Source organism: Dipodomys spectabilis, unplaced genomic scaffold, assembly GCF_019054845.1.
Source record: "Dipodomys spectabilis isolate Male_0828 unplaced genomic scaffold, ASM1905484v1 ptg000024l, whole genome shotgun sequence".
Taxonomy (NCBI): Eukaryota; Metazoa; Chordata; class Mammalia; order Rodentia; family Heteromyidae; genus Dipodomys; species Dipodomys spectabilis.
In genome coordinates, this window is record NW_024870701.1 from 25,112,390 (window position 1) to 25,124,484 (window position 12,095).

At 35.6% G+C, this 12,095-nt stretch overlaps 1 protein-coding gene across 4 annotated transcripts in view; it reads right to left on the reverse strand.

Moving 5' to 3' along the window:
• Positions 1-276: 276 nt before the first annotated feature.
• Smad2 (SMAD family member 2) overlaps positions 277-12,095 on the reverse strand; it is a 64,879-nt gene continuing 53,060 nt past the window's right edge. For 3 of the 4 annotated variants that reach the window (XM_042675009.1, XM_042675010.1, XM_042675011.1), the window contains exons 9-11: positions 9,956-10,093; positions 9,624-9,768; positions 277-8,182 (exon numbers count right to left, since the gene is read on the reverse strand). In XM_042675009.1, coding sequence (XP_042530943.1) covers positions 8,059-8,182; positions 9,624-9,768; positions 9,956-10,093 — 407 coding nt within the window. In that variant the 3' untranslated portion in view covers positions 277-8,058. The remainder of the gene's footprint in view (positions 8,183-9,623; positions 9,769-9,955; positions 10,094-12,095) is intronic. The other variant, XM_042675012.1, reaches the window with a different exon arrangement.

The window sequence follows — 12,095 nt, forward strand, 5'->3', positions numbered from 1 at the left end:
TCACAAGTCTGACATCTGGGGACAGAGATTTGAAAGCAGCCCGGGAGGTGGGGGTGGGGGGAGGGGACCCAGGAAAAAAGCTGGAACTAAAGGTATAGATCAAGTGGTAGGTGGCTCAAGTGGTAAGCAAAAAGCCCAGGGAGAACATGAGGCCTTGAGGGCTTTTTGGTTTGTATCCATGTAATTTAGGCAGTGGACACACACACAAAAATATAATCCCCTCTAAAAAACAAGATCAGTAAACCCAAACCATTACAATAAGAAGCAGTCCCATAATAACATGGTAAACAACTCAAATGGCTTTTTTTTAATGCTAGGAAAATTGTTCACCTTTCAATGGCGACAATACTGTTAACACAGGTAGAGAGCAAACAAGGTAAAAAATGAAAGCACATACAGATGCACACAAATATATATATAAAATTGACCAGAAATCACAGGACATTTACGCAATGTTTTCTTAAGTAGAACTATTTTTTTAATACTTTAAATAGACTAAAATATTTGGTGTGGGCAGGGGAAGGAAATCAGTATTTCACAAGTTTAACTTGAAAACCAGCTGTAATAAAGCCTCAGCTCATTGTTTAATGACAAAAAAGGAACCACATCATTCTTCTGTTATAGGAAGAAGGCTTACAAAGAACACATCATCACAGTGCAGAGGATGCAGCCCCTGAAGACTACCAGTGGGGAACAAGAACAGTCTGCATCCACCATGTTGCATCACAACATCGATGCCTTCTTAGGAAACCCTTGGCTCCTGAGCTTGGTGTTCTAGCTAGTAAGCACCTTCAGGATGGGAGGACGTAAGACTTGAGAGCAAACAGTGCAGCCTGTGTCAGGACACACAATCTTTCACCTGTGATTGGCTGGTGCATGGGATCATTTCAATACAACAGTCACCAAAAAGAAATATAATACTGTATTCTGTCCTTTTGAGCAGGACAGAACGGGGTATTTATAGAGGTCAGGACCTCAAAAGCTATGTTTCTCTTATGAGAGAAATCCACAACCACACTGTTTTTGTTTATTGTGAAGTTTCACACCTGATACACTTACAGATTGTGAAGAGCCTAGCTATCTAGTTGTCTTTTCTCATTAAAAATGCAGTGCCATTTCCTAGGTTGCTAAGTGCGAAGTCTCATTACAATGTAGGTGTTTTGGCTCACTGCCTGTTACAATCTCAAGTCCTATCCATAGTAGTAAGAGAAAAGCTATCTCAGCATCTAACATATTGACAGCCATGGAGCAGCAAGCATAGCCAACAACTATGACAACACCAGGGAGAGTAAATCATGAGGACACCAAAGGGGGACAATTCTTAATGGGGGGGAGGGGGCCTAGGGCTTCCCTGGCTCTGGCCCCAAAGGAAATTCCTTAGTCCCCAGCATGCCAGAATAGTTGGCTATCCTAAGAACACCACTCAACCCTCCCTCATAATCGAAAGAAATGTCCAAGAGCATAAGGCCGTTTTTAAGGATATCAGCCCCCAAATTCTTTTAGCCCACTAACTGACGGCTAGTTCCTCCAAACTTGCTAAAAGGCTAGAAGTCCAGAAACACCTTAAAGGTGTTAGCTTTAAAAAAAAAAAAAAATTGTGAGTAACCAAGCAAATTTAGTGGGTAGTAACAACAAAGTCCACTACTGAAACCTGTTTGCAGATAATCTTCCAAAAGTCCACCTGGCTTTGTCTAGTCACATAGTACTTCACTCTATACCTTTGAGATTTTTAAGAGCTAGACAAATAATCAAGTTTTGTATGTCTTTCTATACTCCTTTTTAAGGTTAAAAAAAAACACACAACAAAACAACCCACCAGCTACTGCCGACATCTTTGCTTTATATAGTTAAAAAGATGGCCAACTGGAGATATTTACAAATAGCCCAAATCATGGTACTTTCCACTGTATTCTACCAGAAGGGCTGACCTTGGGGGAGAATGGCAAAAATACTCTGATATGCACATTTTTATTTTGCCTACAATGTTATGATCTAGTTCAACAACTGAAGAACTACTTTCATCTTAATCTCTACGAATTTTCTTGTTTTATCCCCTTGTATAAAATGTTTAGTGTCACACCATCACTATCACTAATAAGAAGTCACAAATATTTATGCTTCAAAAGTCAGGGTCAGAAAAGCAAAACTGAAGCCTGAGGTAAAGCTGGTCTCTAAGAAATACCCAATCTGAGTTCTGCATTTTGCTAAGAAATGCTTTTTAATTAAATATTCATGCACACCATCTAATCGCTATAATGTGGTAATTATTTTTTTCCTGATTTAACCTGTTTATATCAGTTACACAAACCAACAATGACTATCTTCCTAAGGTAAAGACGTATATTCACCAGCAATGTTCCCTCTCCTTTCTCTGCACAATTCTTTTCAGCTTGAACAATCTGAGAATGTGACTAATAACAGTGGCATATCTATTTTCTTATGGACTTACTGAGGAAAGGAAATTTTCAGTGGAAAAAAGAGACTTTAGTAAGCTTCTATTTCCACAGACAAATGTTAAGAACCAACTTTATGCTACAGCATTGTAAAGGGCAGAACTTAATATAGAACTAGAAATATGGCAAGTTACCTAGTGACTAACACTGTAAAATAGCCAAAAAATTTAAGCCACAGGGAAAAGGAAGAAGAGTTGATTATGAAATGGAAAAATATATCTGATTTAGCTATTATAATTCTAAATGTTCACTTTATCCTTAAGTGAACACATTATGGATTTTATTTTTCAATAAATGTCTTTAATTAGAAAGACCATCCATTCAAAAAGAGCAAACTGGAAATTTTGGGCAAGAGATTTAAAAAAAAATTAGGAAGGCAGAATGAAATTAAAAAATAAATACCTCAAATTCCTCTAGGTGAAATTACAAACCCTCTCACATGTATTGTAAGACACTGTATCTCAAAAGATAATGTGTATCAAGCAGTAGTGAAACTTTTATTCTACTCTGGGCCTCCTGTGGCAGCAAACCAATTAATACTGACATCACCTTAGTTTAAAATACTCTAGTTAAGTCCCCTGTGAGTCAGGGAGGACCAAAGGAACCTTGGGAAACTCAATGCTGTTGGGCATAGCTAAAGTCAAGCTGGAAACCACCTTCTTTCAGGCTATCATTAGCTTCTGGTGGTACTTCCCAAGTATCTTAAGCAACCTTAGGAAGAAAAGAGGGGAACTAAAGTGAGGAGTAATCTAACAATAATCAACCCTAAGTTAATACATTCAGAAACCATTAAATGTTTAGTAATTTGGAGAAGGAGTAGACAGAAGAGCTTTATCTGTTGTGGATAAATCAACTTAGGATTCTTGTCAAGCTGCCTAAAAATGGCCAACTTACTGAATGGCCAAATTAAAACTGGCAGAATTAAAAGAAAAAATTACACTGATGGTTGTGATGAAAGGAAAATATCTGAAAGCAAATTAGGAAGATCTGAGATTTAAACAACAGAATCATTCATGACTGTTACAATGACCCTTCTGTCCATTTTTCTGCATGTATATGTATTTATAAACTCATATACAGTTTTTTGTCCTGCTAAAAAATGTGAATTCTATTACATATAAAGTTAGCTGTAATATCCAAGTTAAAAACAGTTCCTACATAAACACATGTATGAGCTCAGTTCTTATCATAAAGGCTATCAATGAGATTATCTAATATAGTTCAATTTCCTAGCTGTGAGGTGTAAAACACAGGAATTCCACTCCAAGAGAGATTGCCTGAAAGAACAAAATACTCACAAAAACTTGCAAGGGTAGAAAAGGAACTCAATAGTAGGATTCTGACTGGTTGGAGACCATATTCATTACCATGATGTTTGTACTAAATACAAAAATTAAGTAAGCCCCAGGGTGGGATAGGGCTAACACTGGCTTTAAATATCAGCAAAGTCCATTATAAAGGTAACTAAAAGTCTGCTAGTTTGCTACTTGCTAGTCACAAAGACAGTTAACCAGGTAGAATTTTGAGCTATTTTTAAGGGGTAAGTGAAATCTGAGTATTGACCTTCCTGGTAAAGAAATGAGGACTTGGCATAAAAAAAATAAAAAAAAATTAAAAAAAAAATCTTCCTTTAAACAGTCAAGTTCTGAGGGAAAAAAAAAAAAAAAACATTTTGATGTACACACACAAAATATGGCTGGCAGGGGAAAGTGTAATCAGCAAGTACCACTTGGATACATGTTGTCAGAAGGGAAGGAGCAAAAAATTCTGTTGAGGAATATAAAAAAAGATTCATCTAAGTAAAGCATGAAAGACAATGGGCATCTAAACATCAATGCCTTAGATCAGAGTAATAAAAAAGATCCCTGGTTGCTCATGTCCAGATAGAGATAGATACTTGTGAAGATGGCATGGTGTAGGGGCAAATGGGGAAATAAGAATGTTCTGTTTTTAAAGCAAAGACCATATATAAATACAGATTTTTCAGTACAGTGAAGATCGTCTTGTGTTGCTTTAAATCCCACTATCAACATCCCAATCCAAACTAAGAGAGGCCCTAATAAAGAATAATTGCTGCAAGTATTTTGTAAATTTAAAAAGGATAGATTTTTAAGGGTATATATGGGCAGCTTTTAGAAGAGGTAGAGAAACCAACTGGGCATATACTTTCTTTTATTTGTTTCAACTAGCAAGAGACTAGACTGATTTTCTGCATCTTCAAAGTCTTAGTCTTGATGAAACCAACAAAGGCACAAATCAAGTAAATTAAAATAATTTTAACAAAAGGAAAAATCTGACAATGTTTATAAGGCAGATGAATGAAACAAACTGCATATGGTTAAAGTAAAAAATACAACTAGATATTAAATAAGCTGCAAATATACTCAGAATACAAAGTACTAGGGTAGAATGAGAAGATTTAGCTTTCCAGAAAAATTGGGCAACATGTCCTGAGGGCAGAGTATATGCTCACAGGACTAAGATATGCTTGAGGGCCATACTAGACAACAGGCATCATTGTGTCCACTGGTTGAGTGAATGTATACCAGTATATAATGTGTGAATCAGATCTTATCAAGAAAATTTTAATATGGTGAAATTAGCACAAAAGACTGGCACTAAATCCTGTTAGATGTTTCTACTCTAATTCTAAAGAATTTACAAAACATATTTTTAAAAGGCAATAAAACTTTTTTCAGAAGAAATATTATGTGGAACTCCACTCCACCAGCTACCAAGTCCTACTAGGCCAGCTCCATAGTGCCTCTGTGGAGCCATCGGGAAGACACCTCCTAAATCACCTTAGAAATGGTACACCAGCATGGCCATTCAGTTCTGAGGTACTACATGAAGGACATCACAGGGCTATGAAGGGTAAATCCCAAATCATGTTGCTAACTTCAATCAAGACAAAAATCAACAGAGAGGAGACACTATCATTGGGAATAAAAACTATTCCTAGAAAATGAAAGGGGAAAAAAAAAAATTCAGCCACAGTAGAAAAAATATAATACAAAAACCAGTATCTCATTAAAAGAGCAAATATGATCATTAAACATATTCACACAAACATAATCACCACTACGATGAAATCAACTGCTCAATACAACGGTGTTTTCAATATCAGTACAAGTTCTCAAGTACATCAAAACTTCCAATGAAGGACAGATCCTCCACTGAGACGGCCAGCAGGCTTGAAGGTGGTAATACCTGGGAAATAACTTACACACTGTCAGTGGAAGTAACAATCAGTGAGAAACAAGAAGTCTGGAAGTAAGCAGCAGGTCACAAGTTGGTGAAAATTTGCGCAAGAAAGGGTTTTTTAATTAAGTGGTATTGGCCTGGTGCAAATAGGAAATTTTTCTAGCAAAGGTTTCAGGCAGAGAATTTATTAATAAGAATGACATGAAACAGCGTATCACAAAATAAGGCCACCTTCAACATAATAAACTGTAGCACTATTCTGATCTTCAAGTTTGGTTTTGTGTAGAGGTTTCTGTATAAAGCATGACCACTTAATAGTGAATTACTTTTAGCATGAGCCTTTGTGTTTGATGCTGTCCCCTTCACCAGGAGTGCTAATCTCCCTTGGCTCTTCACATGGCTTGCTCCTTCTAGACCAGATGTTAGCTCAAGCATCACTTCCTCAGAGGCCTTCTCAATGTCCTACCTGAAGCATCATGTTAGCTGCTAGTCTCTAGACAGAACCCTGTTTATCTCCTTCATAGACACATAAGACGATTACAGGTTTGATCAATGTTGTCTTGGCAAAGGCAGGAGCTGAGCTGTCTTGTTCACCTTCTTCTAAAGGCTAAGAAAGTTCCTAGCACAAAACAGGTGAACAATAAATATTCATTGAATGAATAAAAAATTACTATACCAAATTCACATGAACACATACATATACACACAAATATATGAAAATGGAAAAGTATACAATAGGAAACAACCAAATGCTGAAAAAAAAGTATCAAAAATGAAACCTGTACATACAGGTAAATATGGTTTCAAAGAACAAGTACCAAAAGTATCTATCTCCAAAAGTATGAAAATTCACGAAAACGAGATCAGGAGTGGTTATTCTACTGAGATGTAAACAAGAAGAAATGTTTACACTGTCATGAGTCAACATTAGACATAATTATTTGCAACAATGGTCTATCAACAGAGCTGCTGGAATCTTCTCACTGCAGTGCATGAAGCCAACCTCATACCTAGGAAGAGTTAGGAACAGGTCAGACTGCAGGGAAGTAAATGCTAAAAAAAACTTACTTGCTTTTCTCCCACTTTTTAAAATTCTAAATTCTTAATTATGCAAAACAGCATCCTATTTATAAACTGAATACAACATACTTTAAAAACAGATGGCCCTTATCTGCTGATCATACCTCAGCATAACTTTTCTAGGGATTTTTATGGAATTACATTATAAAAGGTCCATTTCATAATACAATCTGGTAACTGAGTCAAATGAAGCTCCTCAAATCAGAGAGCAGGTCTACTACTGAAATATTTTTAAATACCTTTTAAAAAAGGGTACTTTATTACTAGATTGGCTTTTTAAAAAGGATAAATATACTGAAGTAATTCTAGCATATCCCTGAAAACAATTACACTGTCACTTGTGTATTTTTTATGAAGTGGAAGGTTAAGTCAGTAGACTGATAGGCTATACAAGTCAGTTATTATCTGGTTGCAAGTCAAGGAGACTTAGTCCATACGAACTTTTACTGGTCCCAGAGTTAACTGGTGCCAGGGGCTATTAGCGCAACTATTACTGATGATGATGTCACGCTGCACTGTTTTGGTATCAGAACAAAAGTGGGATGAAGAAAAGAGGCTTGGGAAAAGTTGTCAGCAAGGTATCTCTACAGTAAGATTTGCCAGTAAATAAACAAACACAGAAAGAACGAATGTTAAGCCCTACTGAACACATTAAGGTCAAGGATTTCAAAAGTTAATCCACTTTTCTTCCCCCCAAGAGTTTATTTTTTGGTAAAAGGCAGAAAAATTAGTTTTTCTACAAGGAAAATCTGCTTCTAAATGATAATTTGAAAATCTTGATATATATATTATATATTAAAAAAGACACAAAAATAACGGATAAGTGAGAATAACAGAGTAGGTACTGTAACTTTATAAAGGCTTGCCTAAGGTCAAGAAGCAGCACACGCATACACACACATACACACACACATACACACACACATACAAACACACACACCCCTCATTTAAGCAAACTAAAAAAATGTATATAAACAGCACAATACTGCGATACTGGGTCATGATCCATTACCTGTACACATAACTACTACTGTATTATAAACCTTTGGGACACTCAGTCTTAGGCCCAACAAGATATCCTTAGTCTTTAAATCTTCTTTTTCCCCTTTTTGGGAGGGCATTTCTAGACACTAATTTTCCCATCTAATATTCAAACATAGGAAAGGATTCCACAAGGTGCTTTAATTGATGAGACCTCAAGTGCTGTTTTCTCTCTGGATTTTTTGGATAGCAAAGAGTCCATGGGGACCAAACAACAAATACTATGACAGAAGAGTTGTTACATTAAGTCTTTTGATGGAACTTGATTGATGATGAAGCTTTACGACATGCTCGAGCAACGCACTGAAGGGGATCCCATCTGAGTTAATACTTTGTCCAACCACTGTAGAGGTCCATTCAGATGAAGTTCAATCCAGCAAGGAGTACTTGTTACTGTCTGTCTTCTGTTTGAATAAATACAAGGAAAAAAAGTTAGCAAACTGTATGTAACAAAATGTTATATCATTTGAACAATTCTTAATTTTGTACATCTGGGTAGAAAAATGGCTCGTCTTCAAAATCAAAATACTCTAATGAACAGTTTTAAGAAATTTAAAACACATTCTTTTCCTCTTAAATTAAGATTAGTTTATTGACATTGTTACTTAACCATTACTTAAAATGGGACATTTCTGAGGGAAAATGTAAGCTCTATCAGGCTAAGAGGAGAGAAGTACACAGGAAGTACTATCGCAAGTAAAGTGAGAAATAGTCACCCTACTCAACCAGCCACAGATTAATAAGATACTTAGTATCAGAGTTTAAATGGAACAGGGTTCAAATTTAGAGTATATCAAAATCAAATTGAATTTTGACCCAAGCTAAATTTTTACCACAGAAGACTTGAGAATTGAACTTCCCTTAATAGAGCTAAAGAATAAACATCTTCTTTAGCAATATCACTCAGTCTTTTGATTAAAAACAAACAAACCAACAAAATACCCCTAGTACTTCAACAAACTGACAGCTCCTTGGGAATTGCCAAGTTTTCTGACATCCTGTCCCTCTCATGAACTTGTCTGAGTTATTTGTTACACAGACAAGTCAATAATGGTGCTTCTGCATCTTCAACATGACAACCTCCCAAACATAAGAAAAGTCTGTTATCAGCTCTTCATTTCCAAATGAATGATATGTGCCTAATATAATTTGAAACAGTATTTCTAAAAACGTGTTCTGTAGCAGATGATGTAAGTACCCCACTATATCTTTCAGATTATGAAAATGCTCAAGTTAACTTCCAAGTGCTGATATTTAAATTTCTATGTCTGAAATTTTTTCTATTACACCTGTACATACAGTACAAGAGCCACAGTGTGAAGCTCACTTGACTTTGGGTAATGAATACAAGATGAGACCACAAATAAGGAGGTTATTTGCTCAAATGGCCTTTCATCATGTTTGTCCAATCTTAGTTTTTTCAATTTTTATTCTCTAAACAAAGCTACGGTTTAACTGTCAGGATTACAACTTTCCACCCTATCCATTCCTACCTATAAAATCCTTTTCATCTTTTAAAAAGTAGTTGATGTCTCATCACTACAAAGAAGCCTTCTCTGAGTTCTAAGTGAAAAAATTTTCCTTCTGTAAACTAACATAACCCTTTACATATACTGGTATTATGTTAAAATGTATGCCTACATGCTTGAATCCTATCATCTATAACGCCAGCACTGGAATTTGCAACAGTTTTGAATTCAGGTCTCCAACTTTTCCTTTATTATTATACATAGAGATCAGCTAACTCCAGATCTTCAATGAAAAGAGATTATAAATGAACGCTAGAAGAATAGAATACAAATAATTATACTGTAGAAACTAGTGAACTGAATATATATTTCATACCTGTATTCTGCTCCCCAACCTTTTACAAAACTCATTCTTATGGTGCACATTCTAGTTAACTGATATACAGCTTCAAAACCCTGATTAACAGACTGAGCCAGAAGAGCAGCAAATTCCTGGTTATTAAAGATCTTCAGGTTACAACCTAGGAAAAAAAATAATAAATGAAACTGTGTGTGAACAGCATCATTATTAAGAAACAATTTAAAAGGAATATACGTTTTATTTATAATATGAGCATGCAAATCATCTCCTGGTTCCTAAAATTATTAGCAACTACAACAGCTAAGTAAGTTGATGTGATAGGTTTATTTATACTGTTGAGTCCATACCTGGTGGAATTTTACACACTGTTGCAGGGTGCCAGCCGTATCTCTGATTGCAATTGGGGCTTTGCACAAAGATTGCACTATCACTTAGGCACTCAGCAAAAACTTCCCCACCTATGTAATATAAGCGCACTCCTCTTCCTAAAATGAAATAATACTATGTTAGTCTTAGAACATTTATTATTTCAGTGTGACTATGGAAATCTTAAGAGAGATTCTAAAATGATCTGAAGTATTTCTGTGACTTTTTACACAGCCAGGCTTTAAAAGTAATATATGCTAAAGAATTTTAAACTGTAAAAAAGTACATTGACAATGGGAATATTTCAAACAAATTGTATTTAAAAACTTTAAAAACTGACCTAATTTTGAGAGAATGACTATGTTTGGACAAGTGTATTTTCCTTAAAGATTACATGAAGGTTACAAAAAAAATATCAAGAGGCTATGTATCACAGAGGCAACCAAATCTCTAGATCTATAAGCAAAATTAAGCAAGAAAAAAATGGAATGAGGTATCTTAGTATTCCTTTCAGAATCTGACAAATCAAAAGATGCAAAAGAATTATTTTATGACAGAATGTAAGAGTTGTCCTGGTGTCTCAGTACCTTCTCTGTCAAGAGGATTTTTCAGATGGGTTAAGAAGTTTTCAGCTGTAATTATGTTAGCAAATAACCTGACCTTAAGAAAAGGAGCTTATCTTTTTGCAGGGAAAGAAGACAATCAACAAGCCAGATTTACAGATAAATGCAGAGCCTAGTACTCTTTTCTCTTAAGTCTTGAATATTTATACAACAATCAACCAGATATCATGAAAATACCGAAGAAAAAAACAGATTCTTCAGGTTCTATTTTCTGATCAAAATCACATGATAAACAAGAAACCAAAAGTATAAAGGCAATCTAAAATTACTGCTACCTGAAACACTGTTAAAATAAGTGAGGACAGAGGATATTTGCTGATTTTTTTTTATGCAAAACCCCAGTTAAAATACAAAAGAGAAAATAACTGAGCTGAGGTGTGGCTCAAGTGGTAGAGCATTTGTCTAGCATGAAAGGTCCTCAATCCTCGTTACATGGAAAGTAAGGAGAAAAGAAAATACTACGTGGGTAAAGTAGTGGGACAGTCAGAGGCCTTCTTTACCTGCCATGACACCTGGGTACTTTAGTAAGATGATTCAAATTTAGATATCAACCAAGATTTGGGAATTCTACACAAATACAACTAAGTATACTCTTTCATTTTACAGTATCAAAATTACTCTTTTTTAAGCAGCATTATACAAATCATTCCTTGGTAGGTATTATTTCTCACAGAACATAATGGCAAATGCTTAACAGAAGCAAACTTGGTGCTCAGAATGATGTTCAATTATTAAGAGAGTCAAATTTTTTACCTCATTGTTTAAAAAATACTACATATCCATCCCAAACGATTTTGACATATGTGGATTATATTTAGAGAAACTTATGTAACAAATTCAATAAACCTGCCATTTATTAATATAAACAATATTTATGAAAAATAACTCATTCCCAGCATAACAAGAAGTGACAATAGTCCAGTCACTTCCAAATTTCTTTACTTCAAAGTTCTTTTGAGGGGCTGGGAAGGTGGCTCAGTGGTAGAGCATTTGCCTTGCATACATGAGGCCCTGGGTTCGATTCCTCAGCACCATATAAGCAAAAAGAAAAAAGCCGGAAGTGGTGCTGTGGCTCAAGTGGTAGAGCGCTAGCCTTGAGCCGAAAAGCTGAAGGACAGCGCCCAGGCCCAGAGTTCAGGCCCCACTACCGGACCCCCCCCGCCAAAAAAAAAATTTCTTTTGAATTTATGTATCAGTAGCACATTTAACCTAAATATTCACTGACCACTTGGAAGAAAATCAGGAGTAAAAATGGCAAGTAGTATCTTGATATCATTAGGTAAACATTCTGACCTCATCAACTTGCTGACAGGTTCTAGGAATTACAGGGATCCATAACCCACATTATTCTGAGCCCCTCTGAACGGTATTCTCAGATTAATTGAGAGCAAGTTTGATTTAACATAAATTTACTTGAATATATATTTATTGAAGTAATTCTCACTATGAAGTGTGCCAAATAAATGTTAAGTCAAAGCAAAGTTCTTGAAGACTGAAG